At 36.9% G+C, this 27,988-nt stretch overlaps 2 protein-coding genes and 1 long non-coding RNA gene across 16 annotated transcripts in view; 1 reads left to right on the top strand and 2 right to left on the bottom strand.

Moving 5' to 3' along the window:
• LOC101883296 (solute carrier family 35 member F4) overlaps positions 1 to 20,449 on the bottom strand; it is a 54,084-nt gene extending 33,635 nt beyond the window's left edge. For 4 of the 5 annotated variants that reach the window (XM_088651118.1, XM_088651117.1, XM_088651120.1 and 1 more), the window contains exon 1: positions 20,252 to 20,449. The gene's annotated coding sequence lies outside the window, so the exon portion shown is untranslated. Of the gene's footprint in view, positions 1 to 17,590; positions 17,700 to 20,251 lie in introns of all 5 variants that reach the window. The other variant, XM_088651119.1, reaches the window with a different exon arrangement.
• mcf2b (MCF.2 cell line derived transforming sequence b) overlaps positions 1 to 27,988 on the top strand; it is a 36,087-nt gene that overhangs the window by 4,811 nt on the left and 3,288 nt on the right. The window contains exons 5-27 of one of the 9 annotated variants that reach the window (XR_015501185.1): positions 140 to 264; positions 455 to 569; positions 3,253 to 3,372; positions 4,719 to 4,910; positions 4,990 to 5,181; positions 7,233 to 7,404; positions 7,481 to 7,569; positions 7,665 to 7,750; positions 7,839 to 7,982; positions 11,182 to 11,297; positions 11,427 to 11,496; positions 11,637 to 11,729; positions 11,914 to 12,006; positions 14,273 to 14,398; positions 14,497 to 14,718; positions 16,657 to 16,749; positions 17,423 to 17,501; positions 17,606 to 17,657; positions 20,485 to 20,597; positions 20,797 to 20,847; positions 25,244 to 25,302; positions 25,562 to 25,674; positions 27,802 to 27,905. Coding sequence is in view for 6 of the 9 variants with exons in the window: in XM_087270860.1 (XP_087126986.1) it covers positions 140 to 264; positions 455 to 569; positions 3,253 to 3,372; positions 4,719 to 4,910; positions 4,990 to 5,181; positions 7,233 to 7,404; positions 7,481 to 7,569; positions 7,665 to 7,750; positions 7,916 to 7,982; positions 11,182 to 11,297; positions 11,427 to 11,496; positions 11,637 to 11,729; positions 11,914 to 12,006; positions 14,273 to 14,398; positions 14,497 to 14,718; positions 16,657 to 16,749; positions 17,423 to 17,501; positions 17,606 to 17,657; positions 20,401 to 20,597; positions 20,797 to 20,847; positions 25,244 to 25,302; positions 25,562 to 25,674; positions 27,802 to 27,913 (2,634 nt within the window). In the remaining 3 variants the exon portion in view is untranslated. Of the gene's footprint in view, positions 1 to 139; positions 265 to 454; positions 570 to 3,252; positions 3,373 to 4,718; positions 4,911 to 4,989; positions 5,182 to 6,720; positions 6,823 to 7,232; positions 7,405 to 7,480; positions 7,570 to 7,664; positions 7,751 to 7,838; positions 7,983 to 11,181; positions 11,298 to 11,426; positions 11,497 to 11,636; positions 11,730 to 11,913; positions 12,007 to 14,272; positions 14,399 to 14,496; positions 14,719 to 16,656; positions 16,750 to 17,422; positions 17,502 to 17,605; positions 17,658 to 20,400; positions 20,598 to 20,796; positions 20,848 to 25,243; positions 25,303 to 25,561; positions 25,675 to 27,801; positions 27,914 to 27,988 lie in introns of those variants that run through there. The other 8 variants (XR_015501184.1, XR_015501183.1, XM_087270861.1 and 5 more) reach the window with 8 other exon arrangements.
• On the bottom strand, positions 21,237 to 24,926 carry LOC147842098 (uncharacterized). 2 transcript variants are annotated; one of them, XR_015944873.1, is made up of 4 exons: positions 24,831 to 24,926; positions 24,409 to 24,472; positions 24,002 to 24,129; positions 21,237 to 23,044 (listed from the first exon to the last, which is right to left on the bottom strand). It is a non-coding gene; the product is annotated as an uncharacterized LOC147842098 (long non-coding RNA). The 2 variants fall into 2 exon arrangements; XR_015501263.1 differs by lacking the exon at positions 24,831 to 24,926 and having other exon boundaries at positions 24,409 to 24,474.

Here is a 27,988-nt window from a genome sequence, read left to right as displayed (position 1 = left end):
ACGCTTGCTCATGTAGTTAAAGTGAATTAAAGCCACAACACAATGTCTCACCACCAAATAATAAGTCTTGTTTAAAAAAAGACTTATACCCCAATATACATGTCAAAAGTAGAGACATATGTTTTGAAAACTATTACAGGATGACATCAGGTCGGTTATGAGAGAAGGAAGGCAGCTGCTCTCAAATCTTGAGGCTTCAAAAGCAGTGGAAGGAGCTGCAGCAGAAGACAGAGACATCAGCCAAGACAAAGAAAGAGTGCAGAGGTACTGTACACTCAGCAATACTCAATAAAACATCAGCTCTTTTAGGTTAAGCTCAGTAACTCTCCAATTAAGGAGCCTTTATATGATTTCTCTTTTAATTTTTATGCTCCGTTATTTGATTGAGTATCCAACCAGCTATTTATCACAATAATCTTCCACTAATAAATCATGTTTATTTGTTTTCTATCAGGCTCGTGGCACAGTTACGGGACATGGAGATGGCTTTTGATGGCTTTTTTGAGAAGCACCACCTCAAGCTCCAGCAATACCTTCAGCTGCTCCAATACGAGCTCAGCTTCCATGAGGTATGAGCCAGTGTTTGTGAACTGAAAGTGTGAAAATAACAGTAGGTTTCTTTAAAACACTGCTTTCCTGGTAATAATACATTTCGTCTTGAATCACTAAGCATTCATGCTGACATTTAAGACACACAATTGCTTTTATGTCTGATATTTTGCTATGAAAAATGTTGTGTGCTGGCTACGCGTAACTGTTAAATGTGGTTTGAGAAGTCAAAACAGAATGAACAGAATAAAAAAAGTTTTACCAATGCAAACTGCTTTGACATTTTAATCTGTATGCCCACTTTACATTTTACCCAGTTATTTAAATAAATTTCACAATGCATTACACTATGTGAATAATACAAAGATATTAGCTGTGGAAAGATCCATTTTGGACTGTAAAAACGCTACAGTAAAAATCTGTAACCTGATTAACAGTCTGTTTTCTTACTATAGTTTATACAATAATAACTGTAAATTTACTTTTCCAGAATTTCCTGCATTGATAATTCACTTTTTATGCTCTTTTGGTTGACATTACTATGTTTTTTTTCTCTTGAGTTATTTACATTAGAGGTTTGTTACATTTGATGTTGATAAATAATATTTATTGCATTACTTTTATTTTATTCTATTCTATTCTGTTGCATTCACACTACTATTCATGTCTGTGTTACTACCATGATGGTGCTTAGTAGTTGAGTGACACTAGAAGTTTATAGTGTATGCTGAGTAGTAGGGATGTAACACGATCCAAAACGATTCATGATACTAATCTCACAATTTAGTCACAATTTTTTAACAAAAATATTTTAGGCAAATTTAAGGTGAAAAAGAGCCCTTTTTTTCCTCAAATACTGCACAATTCGTCACCTTGGAATTATAAGGTTCGATCTGCGTTCTGAATGATTTTGAGATATTGAGATTCAAAGTTTTTGCATTCCATAGCAAACAGTATGAGTGTACATTTGTTTTTTGTTTTTTTAAATAAAAAGTCTTAAAATGTAAACAACTTATAAAAAACATCCTATAATGTAACTAAGTTTTCATTTAATAAGAATATGTCAATAAACTTAATTTTGACAAAAATGTCAGATAAAACCTTATATTTCTAAGATGACAAATTGTTTTTACAAAACAAAAATCTTTTCTGCAATAACTAAATTGGAATTTTAAAACAAAACGCAAATAAAACAAGTGATTAATACAAACTAAAGAAGACTCTTTAATATAAGCAAACTAAAACCTTGACTGTGCAGCTACATTACAAATTTAAAATGAACTTTAAATAAAAAATGAACAATACAAATTAAAGAAGGCTCTTTAATAAAAGCAATCTAAAAGTGTGACTGTGCTGGGATATTTTTTTAAAATAAATATCAGAATATCTATGCTTTCTGGCATAAGCTGAGAATGTTCTCTGCTGATAAAAAAAACTCTTTCACTGGTGACTGAGGTGGCTGGTGTGGAGAGAAAACTTTTCCTAAACCATAGAGCAGTGTGTACAGAGGTGGTCAATAGCCCCTTCTGCTCCAGGGGACTGGCCACTGCCATCAAATACTGATTATAATATATAATATATGGTATAATAAGCAAATTAGTAAAATAATCATAAACTAAACTGAAAAAAGAAGGTAAAGAAGGAACAATCTAATACCTGTTTTTTCACTGTGCTGCATCATATTCATTGTTCTGTTAGTGTAAGTAAACGTCTTTCTGCAATATTTGCACAAACTCCGCTGTAATTTTAATCTGCCGCTCCACCTCTTGCTCACTGCTGATATGCAGGTAAAGTGAGTTTTGGCCTGTAAAAAAAATGGCTCAATCTGTTCAAAACATGTATTGCGATTCATTCAACATTTGCATCGATTTGAATTGTCACATGAATCGATTTTCAAACGACTCACAGTGAATAGTTACATCCTGAGTCGGCCCACAGAATCTGTGCATGCAGAAATCTGCAGATATTTTAGCCCATCAATGAGTCTGTTTATTTATTTACTTATGTAAATATGTGTTTATATATATACAGTTTATATATTGATTTCAGTAATATTCTAACTAATATGCAAATGTTTATGATTTTCTTTATATGAAGTACAATTTTATGTCTTTTAGTAGATATTACATGAGAGACTTTGTTTATTAAACATGTTTATCTAATTGAATTTGCATTGCAAACCTTAAATAAAAGATAAAAAGGTATTATTTTATTGAATGTTTGAAGATTTTAGTTAATATATACTCCCAAAATTATTCCACATAAATCTGCAGATTTTTTTTTTTTTTTTACAAAATTCTGCGCAGAAATAGCAAAGATCTGGTGATGAGTATTGGGTTATGGGTCATGACTTTCTCATCCCTGACATGCTTTTGGTTGCATTTTGCAGGTACAATGTGTAGACATTAGTAATTCAAAACATTGGTGTATTAACACTTTAAATTAATCAAATATGATCATTCACTGTAATTTTTTACAATTCTTTTATGGTTTATATTGTATTTTTAACATTGCTGCCATTTTTTAACAGTAAATTTAACTTATTTTTATTGAAAGATTTATATCAATTGCATTTTGTTATTATAGCAATACTAATTAAACAGTGCTATATTTCTTTTTTGCAAAAGAGTATTAAAGCAGAACAGAATATTAAACTCAAAAGCATCATTGAAAAATAATTATGTGGCCCTGATCTGCTCATAGATGGAGGCCATTCTGGAGAAGCTCAATATCCAGGAGAAAGCCATCGCATCTGTGGGGACAACAGTGGCTCAGACGGAGCAGCTGCTCAAAGACCTCGAGATGCTTGAAAACACAGCCGAGGTAGAAAATATCTCACAATCTCTTGTTCACTAGTAAATACCAATGTTGGGGTAATGCAATACAAGTAACCTGAGTTATTTAATCAAATTACTTTTTCAAATAACTAAAAAAATAATGGATTAGTTTTTGATTTTCAAGATAAATTTTAGGTTACTTTTTAAAAAAAGTAACGCAAGTTAGGTTGTTTCACACATATCGACTGACAGCTCTTCTGTTCCTGCGTTAATAGAAACTGGGAGTAAATTCAGATGTGTTGTGTAAACATGATGCTTAGTGTAGCTCTATAGCTTAAATGGTAACATGTAACTACTCATATCACTTGCACAGAAAAAGACTGAGTATCCCTTCATGCAGTCCAGAAAAGCTGAAAGACCGACTGCACAAATGTGATTCCACATTTATATACAGTTGAAGTCAGATTTATCAACCCCCCTGAATTATTAGCTCCTTTGTTTATTTTTCCCCCAATTTCTATTTAACAGAGAGAAGATTTTTTTCAACACATTTCTAAACATAATAGTTTTAATAACTAATTATAAAAACAGATTTATTTTATCTTCGCCATGATGACAGTAAATAATATTTGACTAGATATTTTTCAAGACACTTCTATAAAGCTTAAAGTAATATTTAAAGGCTTAACTAGGGTATTTAGGTTAACTAGGCAGGTTAGGTTAATTAGGCAAGTTATTGTATAACGATGGTTAGTTCTGTAGACTATTGTAAAAAATATATAGCTTAGAGAGGCTAATAATTTTAACCCTAAAATGGTTTTTAAAAAATAAAAAAACTTCTTTTATTCAAGCCGAAATAAAACAAATAAGACTTTCTCCAGAAGAAATAATATTATCCGACATACTGTGAAAATTTCCTTGCTCTGTTAAACATTATTTAAGAAATATTTAAAAAAGAAAAAAAATTCAAACAGGGGATAATAATTCTGCCTTCAACTGTATATATAATAACTCTTATTATTAAAAGAACACACTGAAAATATTTTAAACAGTATAGTTTTCCTTTAATAAGATCAGCCCAGATGTGGGAATGAAAAAGTAACACGACACATTAGTTTTATTAAAAAGTAACCATTACATTCAGTTACTTAAAAAAGGAATAATGCTATATTGTGATATATTAAATTTAAAAGTAACTTTTCCCAACACTAGTGAATACTAGACTGAACTTCAGTCTAAATGCTCTGCACACCAAAAATGCTGACTGAAGTTAAACCAATACCAACAAGATAGATAGTCTTTTAACTGATGCACCCCCCCCCCCCCCCACACACACACACACATAAATTTGGTGTTTGATCAAAAGCTGAGAGCGCTCTGTTGTTCTTGCAGGATGAAATGGGCCGTGCTCAGATTATTATTCTGCATGGGCACCAGCTGGCAGCCAGTCATCACTACGCTCTTGCCCTAATAGTTCAGCGCTGCAATGAACTGAGGCATCACTGTGACACTCTCACAACAGCTCTGCGTGCCAAACGGGCATCTCTCACACGCATTCGAGACCTGCTTTTGCGGTTGGAGGAGGTATTACCTATGCATGCATCATGTAATATATGGATTTATGCAAAGCACATAGAGACTGTGCATTTCTGTGTATGGGCAGACTGTGCGTTGGTGTGATGAGGGGGCTTATCTGCTGGCGAACCAGCTGCTGGATAAGTTTCAGTCCAAAGAGGGGGCGCAGGCAGCCCTGCGGGACATTGAGACGCTGATGGAGACGGCACCCTCAGTCCTACGCTCTAACCTGGATATCCTCAATCTGGAGTTTCAGGCAGTACTCACACCACAGCTGCAGGTACTGTATCTCACAACGTCTCATTTAATTTCGTTAGACAAGCAGAGGATTGATTGCTAAGCATATTAATTTCCTACCGCTCTAATTTTTCTTATGAGAACGAAGACTGTAGGTTACAGTTGCACATGTCTCCTCTGGAGTATTATGATGATGATGAAGCCTATATTTGTCACATACACCCTTACATGTTGCAAAATTGGACCCTCCGACCATACACAAAAATCACATATTTCAGGGGAAGACAGGTCAAACAAGAGGTAGCTTTTAGAAAGAGGAAATAAGACACATTTAGGAAGAGGGAGGTGAAAAAAATACCCCACGGACTGTCCTTGAAGAAGGGCAGTGTGAGATCAGGGAACAAAAGCCCCAGCGCAAGCACATAAACACGTAGATATAGACATAACATTGCAGCAGGGGATGGGAATGGGATATGGATATAGTCCAATGAAGTCGGCAGCCATCTGGTCCTGCAGCCAGGGGGCGCTGGTCACAGACCTGCCTACCCACACAGGTGGGTGAAAGCACACAAAGGTGTGGGATGCGGGGGTAGGTAGTGATTGTCTATCTGTAGCTCTAAGTACGTGTGTGTGTAAGCCTGTAGAGTCTCAACAGGTGTTCTTGGAACAGGGAGTGGGAATTCAGAGCGTATCGTTATCTTGTTCTCTTGGAGAAGTTGTTTGTCTCTTGCAGAGGCCGTCTGACAGGAGAGTTACAGGTACGCCGAAAGAGAAGAAAAGTGTTTTCAAATTTGGATCAATATCTGCCAATTTTGCAGATTTCTAATTTCTATCACTGGTCTCCAGGTTTTTTCCAATTAGTTATAAGCACTGTCTGATTTGTAACAACTCTGCTCACCAAAATCAACCCAGCCGGCCAGCTTGGTGGGGTTTTGAGCCACACTGACCACTTTCATCAATCATCGATACCCCAGGGCTCCGCCTAAGCCCATCAGCAGAAACCCTGTTGTCAAAGTTCTGAATAGATAGATATCTTCAATATCCTCCAGGGACAGAGTGGCCAGGCACACGACGTGCCACTTCTCCCAACCGTCCATCATGTATCCAGCTGCAAACGTCCTTACAGGACAGTTAGGTTCCCCCGAACCCAGACTTCTCATTGAAAAGATGGTGTCAATTGCATTCAGAGACCAGTTGATCAAATCCATGATTCCTTATTTGTTTGGAGAGCAGGGCAAGGAGAGCCCCAGAGATAGAATAAGACGAGACAAGAGGAGCCAGCCAGGAGAGATATGGGAGAGGAAAAAAGCGTGACCGCCTTCACCGAGAGCCAAAGAAGATCATATTTCTATTAACTCCTGCAATCAGTTGTATCTTCAATATAAACTCAAATGATTCTTCTAAACTGAATTATCTGAGCTGTGTCAACCACATTAACTTTGCATGTCTATTTGTCAAACTTTGCCTCATTTTTATTTATTTAAGGGAATTTTAGTAGAAATATTCACTCAAAAGAGGCCAAAAAGTAAATGCAATGTGGCCAAACCTTACTTTTCTAAAACACTTGTTAATACATTCACAGCCCATGCAGGAAACATTGGTTTGAATCCCACACCCAATGCTGGGAGTAAAACTGGAAGGGTCACATTGGTGCCATAACCCGGACAGGATTAAGTGTATAGGGGTGAGTGAAATAGAAGGCAGCCAGTAAGATCTGTGTGTGTAAACTTCACTCCCCTTTTATCAAAAGGCATTGACAACTAATATTAGAGGCTGCAGTCTTTAGTGCCTTTGCTTCCCATGCTGTAAATGCTCATTTGCAATAGGTTTGCTTCAGTTGGCTTCAGCTGTGCTTACTGTCCTTGTTAGTGTATCCCCTAAAAACTCTGGTTCAAATCCCACTCCGTCCTCTTTGAGTACAACAAGAACATTTACAGTGGTGCCGTGACCCAGATGGGGCTATTAATAGTATGTGTGATCTTACTCCCCTATTGTGATAAACACTGGAGGCTGTAGTCTTTACAGTGAATCCTTACTTAATCTCTATCAATCGAACGTCTATTTTAGGTTTACCTCCTGTTCTTTTCTTGTTAGTCTCAGATAGAGTCTGTCACGGAGAAGGTATCAACAGTGCAGGGAATGATCCAGAGCAGACAGGCCTGCTTGAGGAAACTGGCTGATATTCAGGTCAGACCCATCCAGCTAGTCGCTCCGAGGCCTGAGACCTCCCCGCGCTGCAAATCTCCTCTATTCTCTCCTAAACACAGTATGTTTATCTGTTTCAAACACATGGTAAACATAACATCCCCGTTTGTCTGAATATTTTATTTCTATTTTTGAAGGTTTTGACGTGAACTCCAGTTTAAGGTTTTCTTTCGATCTTGCTCTGCCTGGTAAAAAGGCCTCACGGAAAGGTCCCAACACTAAGAAGGTTTGACCTATTGTCCTTGTTTATCTCAAAATTATACTGCGTCTACTTCTTGCTTCTCTTGCTCATCTTCAGAAATGTATTTCTGGCTCTTGTAGATAGAGGTGATGCACGACTATGAGGAGAACCGCAGCTGTCTGTCCTACGGTCCAGAGGGAGTCGAGAATCCCGACCAACATAAACGGTAAGCACTTATGCAATATCTTGACAAAAATGTGCTTATGAATCACGGAATCCTTCTCATCCTCCTTTCTTTGTCTGTCTTGCACCAGTCTCTTTCCCTTTCTGTCCTCATCTCTTTCTTCCCCTCTCTCCTCTGTTATTGCCCACGCATCCTTCGCTTCTGCAGCCGTGTAATGAAGGAGCTGATTGAGACGGAGAGAATCTATGTGGAGGAGCTGATGTCTGTTTTGCTGGTAATGTCTTGACCAAATGACCTTGAAGTAATTGGCCTGTGTATTGTTTTCTCTCATCCTATTTGCCTAACATCTGCAATGTTGTAGATGACCTCATGTAAATGCACTCATTTTGAAATCCCATCTTTGCTTTCACACTGTAGTTTATAGTGATACAGTGACTCACAGCTTATAGTTATGTACATTTTTTCTGTTTTGCTGACATTTTCTGTAGAACCATTGGTAGAGACTGCTATTATATAAAAATAAAAATGTTATTACTCTGCACTGTGATGTAGGGCAGTGGTCCCCAACCTTTTTATCACCGTAGACCGGTCAACACTTGACAATTTTACAGCGGCCCGGGGGTTCGTTGGTTGCTGGGCGACCATCAACCATTTTCTCAGGAGATGAACAGCTGACAAAACATTTCTGAATCTCTGATACAAGTTTTATTTATGGAGAAAATTAAAAATAGTTTACCGAAATTTGTATATTCCATACAACATTTGAAGCTGATTGGTCAGTTTTTGTCACTTGACTTGCATGACTTCTAAAGATGCGCGTGCCTTCATTGAAAATAACGGACTTTCACGCGGAAAAGACGCAGTATGTGAACGGCTGTCATTTGCAATCTCCAGCAGTTGATCTCTTACACAGGCATGCAGGATTCACCCGATTTGTTGACAAATGGTTTGCGGATCCATTCCTTGGCAATTTGGTGATCCTTCACTGGGCCTTTTCCCCTTCGCAAAGAAACTTTCCAAAGATGTCTGTTTCTTACCCATTTTGCCGGTTGTGGGTTAAATTTTGGTTCTCAAGTGACTGAGATGTAAGCGAGAGAATACTGACATTTTTCAAAATAAAAGATCGTTCAGACTCAGATAATAAATAAAACAGAAATAATTCATGGTTTCCTTTGAGGCCCAGTACCAACTCATCCACGTACTAGTACCAGTCCGCGGTCTGGGGGTTAGGGACCACGGATTTAGGGTACATTTAGAAAACAATGATGTAGGGCTGCATAATAATTTAAAATAAAATTGAGATTTAAATTCAGTAAAGCTGAGGTTCTCATGCACATCTTGTCAGGGAAGCAAAGCTCTGTGATCAGTAGTAAAACTACTCCAAATTTGCTGCAAAGAAGAGAGATGAGATATGAGAGCAGTAGATTTAACTGCTTTTACTGATTCAATGTGACAAATAAACACATAACTATGAAACTATCTCATAGAATGATTTATTTCAAACACTTGAAGGCGAGTTTGGAGTAAAAACACATTGTTAAATGTGTTATTTTAAAATGTTTTTAAATGTAGCAACACAGAGCTATAGTTCACTGTGTAGTGATGCAATGGCCTGTCTATTTGCAGAATGATTATTTTCCATTTTAGAATTGCACTTTTAAATTGTCCACAATGTTATGCATAGAGTGTCAGTGAATATTGGCTCCATGTATTAAACGCTGTTCCAATAAAGCTGTACTGCTGATTACAGAGAGTTCTCTTTCCTGCCAAAATTTGCATGCAAATCCCTTGCCATTAACTGTACATTTCTACAAAGCCGGCAGCTAGCTCTCTGCAACTCTCACATGGTCGCCCACTGAAGCTAAGCAGGGCTGCGCCCGGTCAGTACCTGGATGGGAGACCACATGGGAAAGCTAGGTTGCTGCCGGAAGTGGTGTTAGTGAGGCCAGCAGGGGGCGCCCAACCTGCGGTCTGTGTGGGTCCTAATGCCCCAGTATAGTGACGGGGACGCTATACTGCTCAGTGAGCGCCGTCTTTCGGATGAGACGTTAAACCGAGGTCCCGACTCTCTGTGGTCGTTAAAAATCCCAGGATGTCCTTCGAAAAGAGTAGGGGTTTAACCCCGGCATCCAGGCCAAATCTGCCCACTGGCCTTTGTCCATCATGGCCTCCTAACCATCCCCATATTCCAATTGGCTTCATCGCTTTCTCCTCTCCACCAATCAGCTGGTGTGTGGTGTGTGGTCTGGCGCAAAATGGCTGCCGTCACGTCATCCAGGTGGATGCTGCACACTGGTGGTGGATGAGGAGATCCCCCCCATTGTGTGTAAAGCGCTTTGAGTGCCCAGAAAAGCGCTATATAAATGTAAGGAATTATTATTATTATTATTACAAAAATGCACTAAAGGCAGATGGTTTTTAAAAGTCAACAATGTTGGCAAAAATTTTTGTGTTACAAAAATGACAGAACACACTATATTATGCATGCCAGGCCAGTAGATGTCGCTCTGTAAAGCAACAGAACATCTGTAGAGCACCTGTGCATGTATGTCCTGTAGTCCACTATTGTTGTTTTAATTGTTTGATGCATGTGCATAGAATGAACATAACATAAATGTTCATAACATAATGATTTCAAAAAGTTTTTAAAAGCTTGTGTTTTTGGGTTCCCACAAGGCTATTTTGGGTTCCCGGCTTCTGTTGGGGTGTTTGTGTAAATGAACTTTTCCAACTTAAAAGTCTAGTGAAGAAGGCGGAGACGGGAAGAAGGCAGGGCATGTCAGATACTATAGAGCATTTGATTGGTCATGATTTGATGAGAAACTGAAGTATGAGGTGACGTAAATAAAACCGTTGATCCATTTAGGCGGAAGTGAAAAACTTTAAGCTTTACATGTTTATATCTGCTTTATATTTTCTATACGTATTTTTTGTCACTGTTTTGGTGCGCACTAGCTTATAGATAACCTAAAAACGAACAATACAGATAGTAATATCTAATATCTAAAAATTTTGTCATGATCATGTGACCCACCAACATGAGTTGCATCGCTTCATTCCCATTCTCGAATTCTCTCGTGGGGCATCATGGGATAGTGCAGCTTCTATCTGATGCACACTTTAAAATCGCGCCGGAAGTAGTAGGTCATCAGGGTAATTCTCGCATATTGATTTTCGGTTTCTAACTCGTACACACTACTCGGCTCGCATACTGATTTTAGTGTACTAGATGGTATGGAAGTATGCGGTTTCGGAAGCAGCGATGTTGTTTTTGGCGTATTCAGTAGTTTGTTGTTCTCTGCTTCTTTTTCCAACTATGATACTTTGGCCTAGTTTGTGGACAAAATAAGTAATGCAAAATTAACTCAAAACACTTGGCTTCTGTGCACATGACATGTCTCACACTGTGTGCATACTATAGCGAGAGTACTTTGGGCTTAAATTTTGCATATTTTTCTTTTACTGGATGGCAGGGTTACAGAGCAGAAATGGACAACCCGGCTCTCTCTAATATACTGCCATCTGTACTGCGAAACAAGAAAGAAGATCTGTTTGGAAATCTGCCGGAGATCTATAAATTCCACAGCAGGTGAGAAATGTGCCCACAACCCTCCAATACACACACACACACACACACACACACACACACACACACACACACACACACACATTTGTGCACACATTCACGCATTCATGCTGACTTTGCTTTGTTGCGCAGGATATTCTTGCAGGACCTCGAGAGCTGCTTAGAGACCCCAGAGAGAGTGGGTGCAAGGTTTCTGGAAAGGGTGAGCCAGCTGGATTTTTGAATATTTTCTGCCATAATTTTTAAGTACATTTCTTTTCATTGCATCACAACCGACATTCATTATTATTATTGGGTACTACTTAATACCCTTTGAAAGTCCTCTCATAATATTTTTGGCAGAAGGAACATTTTCAGGTTTATGAGCGCTACTGCCAGAACAAGCCTCGCTCAGACGCCCTCTGGAGGCAGTGTTCAGATTCAGCCTTCATCCAGGTATTACAGTGTGTATTTTTGTTTTTATCACACAATAACAGCTGATTGACATTATTACTAATCGGACAAGCAGATATTCATACTGATAGATGGTGATTGTTGGAATTTTTATTTTAGGACATTCAGAATATTTGTCTTTTTTTAACTGTTATTTAGCTAATTTGCTTCTACTTCTCTTATGCAGGAGTGTAAAGGGAAACTGGATCATAAATTGGGACTGGACTCATATTTGCTGAAACCCGTTCAACGTTTAACCAAATACCAGCTTCTTCTAAAGGTGCAAACATAAGAATAAACTAAGAGTTCATTTGCACAACAGAAAGAAACTATATAAACGAAATACCTTTTTATGCAAATCCACAAAAGCAACTACAAACTGTATAATGCCAGGCCAGTACATGGCGATATCACTTTATTATTATTTTTTTTTAAATACTAACACACATACCTATAAACTTAACACTCAGCAGAGACAGTCATTTTGACCTTTTTTAATATTGCAATTCATTAAAATACACTACTATACTCTGACTTTTCCTAAATCTGTGTCTCATTAGTTCAAACATAGTTATTTTTATTAAAATTACAAAACACATATACATTCTGAGTATTTCTACCTTGAATGATTAAACTGGCCGCAAGCATTTCAGTGACCTTTTCCCGTGCCATTGCATATGTGTGCCTCTCTTGCCTAGCAAAGTTCTGCTAACAAAAACATGACTTTACTTCAGACTTGTCTTTCAAAAAGGTGAAAAAAACTTTGCTTGTTGGACAAAATGATCACACACACCTTCGGGGACAGTCTGGTAACTCATACACTATTATAGGCTATATATTTTTAAAAATCCTATTTTAAAGGTAATGACTTATGTAATATAAAATATGATGACATTTTTAAAGCTTTATCCAAAAATTTCAATAGAAACTTCAGATATAAAGATGAAGTAACAAAAGTTCAAAATTCAGTACGGCACAGTCTTACAGTATATTAAAGATCTGAAGGACCCCTATTGGCCAGCCTAGTAGTTACAGAATTGACCCTTCGCTAAGCCACACCGGAAAAAGCGCTACCCACCAATCGTGGCTTAGCAACCGTAGCTACGTGCAGGGGCTCTGTCAAGCTTTCGAGCAAGGGAAATAAGCCAAAGCGTTGTGCATATGAATTGTGCAAATCTGACACCCGGTATCCTTAAAGTTTGGACAAGGTGGTGGAATTTTTTCCCTTTTCAAAACCAAAAACCTGAAATTCCAGCGTGGATCTGTGAGCTCTGTGAGGGGCGCTAAAGGAGCGGAGCTAAGTTGGTTTTCTTTTCGATATTCACATTCAGTGATAGGCCGACGGCAACAATTCACACACCTCCTCCCTTAAAAAGATCCTAACTGTTTCCTACAAAAATACAAAGTAGGTTATGTTTCCCAGCTGTCTTTTTCTTTTTTCCGCTCGATATCATGAGCACTGCTCCGTTTAAGCCTTCACCATAGTAGTCATACTAATAGCAGTCATATTTCCATCTGTTTCAAGCTACGAAAATTACATATCAACAGAACAAAACCGAGATGTGATCACAAACTGAGCACTTGCGATCAATATACTATATTAGTGTATATATATATATATATATATATATATATATATATATATATATATATATATATATATATATATATATATATATACATACACTAATATTGGCTAGTAGGGAAAATCTATTTGTTTACTTCTGCTATTTCTTTCACTTAACCGCAAATTAGAATAGAAACTGGATAAAGAGCACACAAACATACTGACTGTAATAGGTACTATACATTGTAATATTTGCCACAAATCCATCAGTTTCCCCTTTCTGCCTGCCCTTTCTGTGAATTATGAAGAAGCACTGTCCATGCGTGTTTCCTCGTCGGTTAGTAACGCTGTATTTCATTGCACAACAATAGTCTATCAGGCTTTTTGGCTAAAAAAAAGAGAAATCATGGTTTGATTAGTTATTATTAGATTATTTTTAAACTTTACCTTTTCTGCTTTGCATGAACTAAGCTGTTGAATGGTTAGCGTATGAGGCGGCTAGGCTAAGCTAGCTTAAATTTTAATTAAATTATTTTCTAATCAGTTGCTATTATGTGTTGAATATACCCCTGTAATGCATGCTGCAGTCCTTTTTTGTCTGGCTTTCTCAGATATATCACCTGTTCGCCAAAAATGACTAATTATATCCCTGGGAATGTCTGACACCGGTGCATACACACTGTAATAGATGTGCCCGGCACGAAAGCGTGATAGCCGTAGCAACAGTACCTAAGGAGGGCGGGGCTTAGCGAAGGGTCGATTCTAGTGTTTCCAGCGTTAATACATTGCATACATGCCTATGACATCTTTTTCACAAAATCATATTTTTCTAGTTTATGATGATAAAGGAACTGATCTACATAACTTGTTTTCAAAAGTTGCTGCTCGCCAAAAAAAGTTGTGTAAACGAACCACCAAAATGGCTAAAGATTTTCATTTTTAGTATGGTGTCCTAAATGGTTCCTGTATCTCTTATCAGGAACTACTGAAGCACAGCTCAAACTCTCAGTATGCATCTGAGCTGCAGGGGGCACTAAATGCCATGTTGGATCTCCTCAAGTCCGTCAATGACTCCATGCATCAGATTTCCATTACCGGTTATGAGGTGCGACCAACAAATAAAAAAATATATATATAATAAAGTCAATAAAATATATTTCTGAAATATCTAAACCTGCTTTTCTAAATGTTCTTTGAATCTAGGGTGAACTGAGTGATTTGGGTCGCGTCCTTATGCAGGGGTCTTTCAACGTCTGGATCAACCACAAGAAAGGCCCCACACGCATGAAGGACATGGCACGCTTTAAACCAATGCAAAGGCACCTGTTTCTTCATGAAAGAGCTCTGCTTTTCTGCAAGAAGCGAGAGGAAACGGGAGAAGGACATGACCGGACAGCTTCTTACAGCTTCAAACACTGCCTGATGGTGAGAGAGAATGAGAGTCAACATTTAAAGTTCCAGTGAAATCAAAATTTGAGTTTTTGAGGTGTTATTATCATTATGTTAAAGTCTTAATGAGGAAGTAAAAATTTGTCTATCATTTACTCTGAGGTTTGAGGGTTTTTTCTGTTCAACACACAGTAACAAGTTATTTTGATGAATACTGGAAACTTCTATCCATCCATCGTATTTTTTCCTTACTATAAAAGTCAATGGTTACAGGTTTTCAGCTTTCTTCAAAAAAAAAAAACTTTGTGTTGAAGAAGAAAGAAAGTCATAAAGGTTTATAATCACTTGAGAATAATGAATGAATACATAAGTAAATGGTGAGTAAATGTTCATTTTTGGGTGAACAATCCTTTTTAAGGCAATCTATAAATTAGTGTGCTCTAAAACAAATTTTGCTTTTGTAAGATATAAACATTCAATTCTTTAGGTTTTGTCACTTTCGTCAAAACAAATCAACACTTTTTTGAGATGCTCAAAGGTCAATGCATAGGAGAAATTGGCTTTTACAGTGTAAGCTTAGCAAAGCCTACAGTGAACCAAATTTAGGGACTACAAAAAATACATCCTGGTTAACAAAATCATAAACCTTTCAGGTTACGCACATACACCAGGCGCAGCAAAGGTGAGTGGCCACAGGTGCTGTAATGTTATAGCAGAGAAAGCTAAAATGCCATCCAAACACAGCTATTTCCACAGGGCATGTTCTGTTTCTGTATTTGGGCTTCCAAAGGACATGACACAAAGAGAGAAGTGCTAATAATTAAATTTTTTTTAGTTATGTTTCAGAGAATTATAAAAATATATATAGCTAGCATTTGACAAAGAGCAGCTTCCAGAATCTCCCTCGGTTCAGTGCTCGATTTGGCTAAACATTATTCAAAAAAGGAGCAGTTCCGACCAATTAGACAAAGCTGTGGATTGTAAGCCACAACCTGCAAGTATTTTTATTTGTTAAAACCAGAGATGGGAAGTAATGAAGTAAGTAAGATTAAGTAGATTCTTCTGGTATCAGTACTTTACTGCACCACTTATTTTTCTAACAACTTTTTACTTTTACTTCTTGCATTTTTACACAAATATCTGTACTTTTTACTCCTTACATCTTTTAACCCACAGTCGTTACTTTCATTTCAGATGTCACTTTAAACGGTGTGTACAGAAGCTGATCTGGGATCAGTTTATTGTAGGGAGTGCGTCTGTCAGTCAGCACTTATACATCCATTCACTGGTTAAGAGGTTGCATATGAAATGCGAAGATCGACGCACAGCTACAACGTAAAGAAAGTGAATGCAAACATTTTAATATTAATTTCAGCGTGTTTTTAAGATTAAAAATATATCAGAAATATGGGAAAATACATAAGGATTGGAAGGAAGTAGGATAGAATGGTAAAATACGGGCGAATTTCGGCAAAAAAGGCAGAGTTTACATAAATGAAGTGAACAGGAAGTGTATGTGGAGAAACAGTTTTGCAAGATAATGCAAAACATCTTAGCGAGGGAACGCAAAAAAACAACAAAAATTTTTTTTCTATCACTACTATACTAAACTATCAGTTTTTTTTTCTTCCACCAATTTTTTTCCCTACCATCACATCCCTTCCGGGTCTCCGTAACAACCATACCTGTTTTTGTCCAAATAAGCATATTTTTTTAAAATCCGGTTGTTCATTTGTATCTAAACCAACCAACTTTGTTATGATTTTTTTACATTTTTTTTTACATGTAGAAGTTGTTTATGCACCTATTTGTTTATTGCAGCCCTATTTTAAGTGTGCTTAAAGAGATTGATATTTTGATGAAAAGGGTTTTTATGCTCTACTCAAATTCCACTGGCAGTTAAAAACCCAGAAGGCTATTAAAATGCAGCAATTATGAATGTGAGATCTTTGACATCTCTGGTGTCATTTGCAGATGAGTGCGGTCGGTATCACAGAAAACGTCAAAGGGGATGTAAAGAAGTTTGAGATTTGGTACAATGGAAAAGAGGAGGTGTATGTTGTTCAGGTGAGTCATTTTAGCAAGGTTAAAGCTCCAAAGAGTGCAATGCATGAAAAGTTTGGAGTGCCTCTGTCATCGCTTATTAACGCCTCTTCACTGCTTAGAACTCAGAAATTGCTTGTTCACAGTCAACGCTGATGCAAAATCCTGAACACAGATTTGTTTGTAGATTTTGCAGAAAGGAAAATACGCAAGTTTTTAAAGTTTTTTATAAGGTTTTTTTATGAGATAAGGTATATATACATTTAAGGTGAGAATTATTAGCTCCCCTTTGATTTTTTTTGTCTTTTTTTTATTTTAAATATTTACAAAATGATGTTTAACAGAGCAAGGAAATTTTCAAAGTATGTCTGTTAATATTTTTCTTCTCGAGAAAGTCTTATTTGTTTTATTACAGCCAGAACAAAAGCAGTTTTAAATTTTTTAAACACTATTTTAAGGTCAATCAAATTTATAAAGATTTGTGGAACATCTTATCGTCCTTAGATGTCGCTCATGGGAAATTTTTAAGCACAAATTAACAATGCCTTGAAGACTATTCTTGTATTTATAGACAGTGAGGAAAACCAGCAAATAAAGTAAAAGGACAAAATACTTCAATAAATGAATTGTAAAAGGTCTTAAGAATAACTTTAATCTCTTCAAACTGTCTGTATGTCCTGATTGCCTTATTTTTCAGGCACCAACTGTAGATGTGAAGATTGCATGGCTCACAGAGATAAGAAAAATCCTTAACAATCAGCAAAAGACTGTCAAAGGTTTCTACACTGCACCTCCATTCCTGTTGACATCAGTGCTGAATTTTTTTTTTCATTAAATCAGTCTTGTTCAGTGGGTCACACTCTACCTTTGTGTTTCTCAGGAGATTCTCAGCCAGACAGAGAGCAGCCTTTATCTCCACCACTGGCTGACAGGTGATCCCCACTGTAACCCACGTTTCCTTTTTACAATATCTCCTTTAGTATAGATGTAAAATGTGTTCGTCAGCATTCATGTTTGATCTTGACACAATAACTACAGATTCAGTTTTCACACACTGTATGCTTTTAGCCTGTCTGCATGATGGATATAACACTACTCAGAATCATACTGGCATGAAAAACACTTTCTCAAGTGCGCTTTCTCTTCGTTCGTGAAACCTGTTTGATGGAAACATTTGGTTTGGACTTCGAAGAACCAATTGTAAAATGCTATGTGCAGGAAAATGTCTAAAAGTTTGGTCTCATCTACTATTGCATGCCGAAATATTGCTGTTGGGGGAATCTTGTTATAAGGACCTGGCAACCCAGTTTATCTGTCGTTGCTGGCATTTTCTGGTTGTATAGCAGTTGCATTACTGATCATCATGTTTAAATTATCCTTGCTTTTTTTTATAACATTTGGCATGTTAACTAGATAATTGGTGAAAAAAGGGTTGTCAGGTGCTTGTAATTATAAAGTAGTTATAAAACTAACAGACAGGAAACATTTAACAACTGCAAACTCGATGTCATGTAGAAGACTAGAGGCATAGTTCACCCAAAAATTAAAATTACCTCATCATTTATTCTCCCTCTTGTGGTTTTAAAACTTTATGCGTTGCTTTCTTCTATTAAACAGAAAAAGGAGATATTTTGAAAAATGCTGGTTGTTGGGACCAACTGACTTCCATAGTAGGAAAAACACTATAGAAGTCAATGGCTGCCAGTTACCAGCATTCTTCAAAATATCTTCTTTTGTGTTCAACAGAGGAAAGCAACATATAAATGAATACATTTTGAACAGTTGAACAATGAGTAAATGATGACAAAATTTTCAGTTTTGGGTGAACTATGAATTTTCTGTTCCTTTGACTTTTTGCTGTCTGTCTGGACAATTTTAGTGTATTTCTGTTAGTTTCTTTTGTGCATTTTAGTTTTGTAGTCCTTTTGGTTTGCTGGTTCCCTTTATTGTATTGTCAGGTGTTTCTTTCTTTCTTGATTATCTCAAAAATTGAAAAAAGGAGCATCCAAACTAGGAGTAAATAAGAAAACATGAGCGATGACAACAACCAGCAAGCAGGGTTTCCAGGTTATATTAACAAAACCTGATGAGCATAAAAGCCTAATTGCTTGTAAAAAATGAGTACTTCGCAAAACAGCTGACAAGGGTTGAGTCGATAGACAATGCCATCTTCTATCGCCGATCGCAGTCCCCGGTCGCAGACCCCCTTGCAAAAAATACACACTTAGGCCCCATTTACACTTTTAGAATGAAAAGCATCCTGGTCCACACTGGCGTTTCATCTAGCACAGTCACACAGTCATGCGCTTGTCTGAGCTCAAGGCAATGCTTTGAGCACAAAACCCCAGAGAGCAGTGCACGTCGGTACAGTTTTTCAAGGATGTACCGCTAGATCGCTATTGTTGTCAAACGTGATATTTAATTCATCTTGTCTCTATATAAAAACTCTTCTGTCTTTTTAATCTATCAGGTAACATGTCAAAGTGTCAGTACAATGCTTTAATCTATCGATTTCATGCGTGCACTTTGTCATTTTAGCGAAAACCTCAGATACTGTTGGTTGGTTCCTGTTGGTTGTGCCAACCAAGTTTGTAAACACCATTATAATGACACAGATCACTCTGCCTATTCATGCCAGTGTCCTGCAGAAAAAGCGATTGACAGGCGGTAATTTGTGTGTAACTTATTCTTATTTATTTATGATTTGGTTATGGGTAAAACAAAGACCATGCGAAAGTTGAAAGGGTCGGCTACAAATAATTAATTTGTTATAATTAATTCACCGCCGCCTACGAAGATGATGCCATCGTCCATCATGATGTTTCACATTAGATATTGTTCAATGCCAAATTGGTCGACATCGCCCAACCCCACAGCTGACAAAGACTGATTAACCAAGATAAACAATGTGTAATTCATACACAGCTTCTGAAAAAGCAATAAATAAAAGATAATACCCCAGGAAATGGTCAACTGATACTGATATTTTTTCAGTGTATTTACAGTCATGTAATTCCTTGCCAAATTTGTTTTTTGCATTTGAAAAAAAATATATATAAATATATATATATATATATATATATATATATATATATATATATATATATATATATATATATATATCTTCCTGTTGTCCTGAGTTTGAATCCCAGCTCACTGGCCTTTCCTGAACACCCTTACACAACCCAACTTCACTTCCTGTCCAGCTACTGTCCTATTGTAATAAAGGCAAAAAACGCCAAAAATAATAACTTACTTAAAGCAATGAGCTAACTAACTAATGAACAAATGTCTGTTTGTTTAAACTCATTATTCTTTAAACTCGAACAAAATCAATAATCATAAGAATATGACTACATTTGTGAAGTTATCTGAAGCACGTGGCACTTTACATTTGGCATCAAGGATTTCTTTGAATGTCATCATGTTATTCAATGGAATACGATTGCGGTCGACGCCATGTTAACTCCGCTAATAATACTGAATGTACAAATGAAATGTAATTTACTGGCTCTCATTTCATTACCATTGGATTTATTTGCCACTTTCACTGTTGACTGCAGTCCTGTTCCAGAATATCCGGTTTTCGACGACGTTTGATGGTTGTTGTTGTTGTTGTGTTTTTGCCCTGTGCTCTTCGTTTCCGCCGGGTTCATCGGTTGGTGGTGGGGTCAGTGTGAGGCATATTTCCGTGTGCATGCCCTGGAGTGCCACACAGATCACTGGCTGCTCAGGTTGTTTTGATGTCCTTCCTCACAGCAAGCACCAGGGGGCGTCCGTCAGCTCGGAGGAGGCCGATTCAGGCCGCGTGAGTCCGGTTCTGACAGATCCAGTCATCATTTCTCCGCGTCCCAAAAACCACAACCGTCGCAGTGAGTCAGAGGCCACTTTCACTGGCATTTACTTTGGCTGATGATGGGAGCTGGAAAGTTCACTGCGCTGTCAAGCATAATGGGTTTTGGAATGGGATTTTCAATATGTGATATGTAAATCGTTGGCACTTGTTTGCACAAAAATGAATGCTATTATTGCAATGCATGTCGTTATAGTTGGGGTGGTTATGTGTTGCAGGCTGGCCGGGGACTTCTCATTCTGTGGACATCTGTGAGGGTCTTGAACCCAGCCGGCATTTCAACGGTGATTCAACGTTGAATCAACGTCAGGTCTATGGTTGGATCAACGTTGAATTACCTTTCGATTTTGCAAATTGGATCAACGTTTATATAGTGACGTTGTTTCACCGTCGGACCACCACCGGTGATTCACCGTTGAAATCACAACGTTGTTTCACTCTTACCTTCTTCATGGGTGAATTGTGGTCGTTTTGTAGACGTTGAATGAAGGTTGAATTACCTTTCGATTTTGCAAATTGGATCAACGTTGATACCGTGACGTTGTTTCACCGTCATACATTTCAACGTAAGTTAAATAGAAATTACATACAACGCAAAGTCCATAAATATAGCAAACAATTTTTTACTAATAAAAAATACACGACACAAATACACAACTTAGTCTGTGTATCAATTTATTTAATACACACCTCATTATTTCATTTATTCTAAATATACAGCAACATTTACAGCATACATAGTTCATTAAAACCATGCAGGTTACTATACATGCTGTACACTCAAATACAGAAAAAAGGCATACAATTAAATAGTCACTTTTTAATTAGGTTTCATGAATTAAAGTTAATGTTTACTAACATGAACAAAGAACAAATACTTGTACAGCATTTATTAGTCATTTAATTAATTGAAATATGTCCCGATGCTATTAAAATCAAAATGTATGCTTGTGAACATTAATGCACTGAGCTGACATGAACTGTACTTTCTTTATATGAAAGATGCTTCATTGCTCTTTGTTCATGTTAGTAAATACATTAACACTTACTAATACAACCTTATTGTAAAGTGTTACCGTCTTCAGAAAGACAGATACTAACTAAATTAAACTAAGTAACTAAACTACGCTTCAACCATCACAGTCTCCAAAATACAATTCCGTTTACAAAGTTTACAAAATACCCATTTTTAAAGTGGCTGCAGTAAAAAAATAAATTAAAATACATCACTCACAACTAAGAATCACAAGTGAAATACATTACATCTGTTTGAGGTTTTATAGGTTGAGAGAAACACTTGAGGTAAAAGATGGCACTGGGGACAAAGAATCAAGTGTAAAACACTAAAACATCTATATCAGTCTAGCACTTAAATACATATTTATTTCTCAAACACCAGGTGAGTTTCCTACAAAATCAATAATGAGGTTTGCTATTCCAATTCATTGTAAATGAATGGCTTCACTTTCACAATAGTGAAAACTCATGCTATAATCTAATCCTGACATTACTCCTTCACTTTGCAGGTCTGCATGCTAAATATTTAGTAGTTTTTTTTTTTTTTTGAATAAAATACATCTATTGTGTTTAGCATTACTGCAGCAAAACTGAGCACCTGTGACAGTGGAACATAAACAAATATTTCAGTAAATCATCAAGAAAATGTGTAGAATATATGGTTTGATTCTCTCTTACAAACACAACAGTAAAAGCAATTTGTTATTCCATTATTATTATTATTAGTATCATAAAAATTGCATGTTCACATGGGTCTTATAATAATGGCTCACATTTGTGAATGTAGGACCACTATTTCACTATTACATGTCACATTAAGTGTTCATATAGGTTCTGTTATTAATTACTTGTGTCATCCCAGAGACTTGTTAATCTTCAGAACACAAACTAAAATATTTTAGATTAAATGCTCCTCATCCTCTACAGACAGCAAAGGTCCCAAGATGGTCATCGTCAAGATAAGGCACAAAACACATTGTCAAAACGTTCCATGTGACTTCAGTGATTTCAACTGTGAACATACCAAGCTCCAACAACACTTTAGTGAGGCAAAACAAAACAGTAAATACAAATGTGTTTGCATATATCTCTCCCGCATCAGATCAGCGTGTGTGTTTACTACGAGCAGTATGCACACACCATGACCTGTTGTGGCAAAGGCAAACAAGTTATTTTTACAGTACTTACTGTGATTTAACCTTTATGACAAATGTACTGGACCTGTTACTATACCTGATATATCACTATCTTTTATGAACACAAATTTCACTGTAATGGGTGCTGTTGTTTTGCTCCAGTTACACCTTTAGAGAACACCGTACTAGTCAGACATCCATACAAAAGCAGAGAGTTTGGTCTTGTGTAGCAGAACTGCAATAGATGTCTGTCTGACACTGGTTTAGGCCATCAGTATGTCCTTGATGCCCTCAAATGGAGCTTCCAGAAAACCTGCAATAAATGAAATACGAGGTTACAACTAAGTTGGTATCAGCTATTATACAAAGTGAAACTCAAATATTTATTTTTATTGAATCCAAATTTGTCCTATAATAATCGCCACACTCAATAATTTTGACTCATCCATCTGAATATTCCTAACTAAGAGAAGTGAAGAATTAGGTGTGATGTCGTCAGGAAGCCCTTCGCCACCACCGGTGCCAGCATTTCCAGAATTCAAATTTCAGATTCTCGAAAAAATTGCTTTTTTTTTTTAACCAAGGCTGCAGTAAAGAATCATGAAACATTCAACACATCTAATAATTACAAGTTGTTGTAAACCATTACATGTACTGTAAAAGCTGTTTGAAGCTTTTTAGACATGGTTGAGAAAAACTCTAGAAGGAGTAGCACTTCTGTAAAAGTCTGCATATAGGACAGAGAATAAAAGGGATAGTTAAAAATTTGTATTCTGTCGTCATTTACTGACCACATTGAACACAAAAGAAGATATTTTGAAGAAAGCTGCAAATCTATTTAACCATTGACTTCTATAGTATTTTTTTCTACTATGGAGGTCAATGTTTACAGGTTTTTATTTTTTTTTTTCAGAATAGCCTCTTTTGTGTTCAACAAAATAAACTCATAATGGTTTTAAACCATTTGGGGAGTAAAATGTGAGAAAATTTTCATTCTTGGGTGAACTATCCCTTTCAGTTGGAAAACACCAGAATTCTTAAGTAGACCCTTTTCGCAAGACAGATGATGCATTTCATTTGTCATCTTAATCCTCAAGTTTTTAATATTTAGATTTATTTAAATAGCATGTTTATTTATTTGTTTTAATGACATTTAATAAAAACAACTTCTCAATGACATTACATGTACTGGACCTGCTACACATGTATCACTATTTTTTTGAAAACAAATTTCACTGTAACGGGTGCTGTTGTTTTGCTCCAGTAATACCTTTAGAGAACACAGTAGCAGTCAAGACATCCATACAAAAGCCTTGGCATGGAGTAGCAGAACTGCAGTCTGTCCAGGCTGACACAGGTTTAGGCCATCTGCGTGTTCTTGATGCCCCTCAACTGGACCTTCCAGAAAACTCAGAAAGTTAAAACCCATTACACCTTTTATCTGCTACTACACAAAGTGTAATTTAAGCATTAATTTCTCACTAAATACATATTTGTTCCCCAATACTGTCACATAGTATAACATCACAACATGATTTCACAATAATAATATCAATATAACAATATAATATCACAACATAGCCTAACAATCAATAAACAAACAGATTAGAAAGAGAATAATCACCAACCAAAGCACCAAGAAGATTTAACAGATAGTTAAAGGTAAAGTAAACTTACATGGACAAAGCCTTTTCCATTCAATGCTGTGCAAGTTAGTGCGTCTCTGGAGTAAGTTACATGTCTAAAAGCAAAAACAACAACAACAGTGAAACGACAGCAGTTAACTTTGTAATAATAACACTAATAATACAGCGTATAAAATGTATATTGTTTTATAACGTTGCTCAGTAACTTTAAACTGCGTTTGGAGTTTATCGCTTTGAATTTGCCATAAAAACGCTCATTTAGACTAACGTTAAACATGTGACATTACCTCGAGGTTAGCTGCGCGTCACCGGAGCGCAAACAAGACTAAAAACAAACTGGAAAGTTTTAAATGCTTCAAAACTCGAAACACTACACCTCAAAAGTCACGTTTAAGATACACTGACAAAATCGGGGGGTAAATAAAACGTTAAAGCATCTAAAAACACGCTTACTTCTGAATTCTGCTGCATTGCAGGTCAGGTGTTCGTAATTAAGTGAAGTGAAGCGCTGCGCGTGGCCGCGTGCGCGGAGTCCTCCAATACCATGGTAACCAAACATGTTGAATGTTGGGTGAAGCCATGACGTTAATTCAACATACAGATCATGATAAAAAAATGTCAACGTTGATTTGTACAACGATTTCTGTAACTTTTTTCAACCATTTATCATTCAACATTGTTTCAACATTAAAGCAACTGACATATTTTCAACCACATTTCAACGTTGAAGCCTTGTCATATGCAGGCTGTTTTTCAACCATTCAACATTAAACGTTCTATCAACATTATTTCAACGTTCAAAACACAACTGACCTTATTTCAACCATATTTCAACGTTGAAGGTTGGTCGTGTGCCGGCTGGGAAGACTGGACCACTGATCTCTCCAACATCTCAGATTCGGATGAAGAAGACGATGTGCTGCTGGTGAGCTTGGGGCTTTTTATATTCCTCAGATTTACAGTTATTTTAGAGAGAGTGAATACCAATTGGGCTACATACATCCAAAAGCAATAAACACAGTACTGTCATGGCATACAGTGCAGAATCAGCTGTTTTTTTTCACAATTCATGTGCTCAAATAACTGTTTTCTCTAAAACCCTCCTTTCAGTGAGCTTTAATTTGCCCTGATTAGTTAGATTGCTGTTGTGACCTTGTATTTTGGCTACTTTTGTGGTTATTAAGGTTCCTGGAAGATACAGAGCAATGTTGGACCACCTAAAGTGTGGGAAGGATGATGTAATCATCAAATGTGGTGATGTCATTCACGTTCTGCAGGAGAGTGTCATGGGGCTTTGGTGAGTCATTTTAAAGATTTTTTGAAAAATTGTATTCATTAAAGATAAAGGTCTGTGCGGCGCGGTAGCTCAGTAGGTAGTGCTCTCGCCTCACAGCAAGAAGGTCACTGGTTCAAGCCTTGACTGTTATTTGGCATTTCTGTGTGGAGTTTGCATGTACCCGTGTTCACATGGGTTTCCACCAGGTGCTCCGGTTTCCCCCACAAGTCCAAAGACATGCGGTACATGTGAATTGGGTTAGCTAAATTGTCCGTAGGATATGTGTGTGAATGAGAGTGTGTGGATGTTTTCCAGTAATGGGATGCAGCTGGAAGGGCATCTGCTGCGTAAAACATATGCTGGATAAGTTGGCGGTTCATTCCGCTGTGGCGACCCCTGATGAATAATAAAGGGACTAAGCCGATAAGAAAATGAATGAATAAAGGTCTCCATTACTTACCATTGGAAAACCTGTAATGCTAACTTGGCCATGTTAAGCATGTCTTCACACAGCGGCTTTTAGTCTCTTTCCCTGCATACTGCCATAGAGGCAGTGTTTGCATTAGCTATTTCGCTTTAGGCTAAAGGTTTCAGGCTTGCCTTCAATAGGCTTTGCAATAGAAAAGGAATAGGCTCACAAACACTTTGACAAACTATTTTATGTTTTTATTTTAGAAAAAGTACATATTCAGAAAATTACCCATGGTGAACATTTTCATGATGGAACAAATGAAAAAAGGATGAATTTAAATTATGTTAAACCTTGAAATCAGACATAAAACCTTGGACTCCTTATGGTTCAGAAGTGATTAGCATAAAAAATATTTAAGGACCATAGCAAATTTGCACTGCTGGTAAAGGACTATATATATATATATTACTTGCAATCAGAATTATTAAACCCCCTGAATTATTAGCCCACCTGTTTTTTTCCTCATTATTTTTCTCAGTTTCTGTTTAATGTAGAGAAGAAAACAACTTCTAAACATGATAGTTTTAATAACTCATTTCTATTAATATCATTAATATAATTTTATCTTTGTCATGATAACAGTAAGTAATATTAGACTAGATATTTTTCAAGACACTTCTACAGCTTAAAGTGACATTTAAAGGCTTAACCATGCTAATTAGGTTAACTAGGCAGGTTAGGGTAATGAAGCAAGTTATTGTATAATGATAGTTTGTCCTGTAGACTATAGAAAAAAATATAGCTTAAAGGGGCTAATAATATTAATTTAAACCAATTAAAAATGTATATATATAAATATCCATCCTCTTATTGTGTGCAAAATTGTAAAGAAAAAATTTTAAATTAAAAAAAGCCTACTGTTCAAACAGACTACATCACATTAGCAGTTTTAGTGATTTACTGGTGTGGAATTTTTGACTGACACCCAATAACTATTTAGATTTAAAGGCTGATATATTAGCTGATAAATAAAAAAAAAAGTAATAAAAAGCATAAAAAATCAACCATGTCACTGAACATTAACCAATCAAAGTCAAAATACCAGTAAAATTATAAAACATTGGGTGGCAGAAAGTGGTTCAATCAGCAGAAAAAATATGACGTTTATTGACTTAAAGATACTGGGCTAATTTTGTTATCAGACTGATAAGATAAGTGAAGTTTAATAAACTAATTTCGAGAGGAGCATGTGATATGATTGAGCACGACTGGCTGCTCATCTGTAATCATTAATAATCTAATCAGAGTGATCCTAGTTTACAATAAATGGTTTCTCCTTACTGCTCTATCTTCGCTTTGGAAGAAACCCCCCTTCCACCCCATCTCCTCCTTTTCCTCCATTTTCCAAGGGGGAGCTCTCTAGACCTACCTGATCTCGGATCTCTCGATAAGTTTATTTGACCGGGCGGGAGCCTTGGGCTCAAATATCTCCGAGCTCAGGGTTCTCTCCCGGGGCAGCATGCCAAACCTGCTATAAACGCTAAGCATATCTAAGTGGGAACTCTTGAATGATAACTTTAAAAATAGCATCAGCTGATAACGATATAGCCGTGAATATATCGCACATCCCTAATAATAATAAAACTAACAATTACCTAACAGATGCCTATGACTAGTGTTAAATCACTGTAATCCCTGTATTTCAATCAATCATTGTTGTGCTGTAATGCCCACAGGCATGTTAAGAATCTGACTCGAGGAGGTGAAGGAAAACTCCCCGTCGACACACTGCTGAGAATGCTGGGAGATGCAGGCAGAAGCCCCTCCATTCAATCTGGAGGTGGGATTGTGAGTAAATACGAAAGATGTTGAATGTTTCATTTTCAAGAGACAAAACTAATCATCCCATTGTGCTGTTCCGCA

Source organism: Danio rerio, chromosome 10 (genome assembly GCF_052040795.2).
Source record: "Danio rerio strain M-AB ecotype USA chromosome 10, GRCz13ab, whole genome shotgun sequence".
NCBI classification, from domain to species: Eukaryota; Metazoa; Chordata; class Actinopteri; order Cypriniformes; family Danionidae; genus Danio; species Danio rerio.
This window is presented reverse-complemented; position numbering and strand designations above follow the sequence as displayed.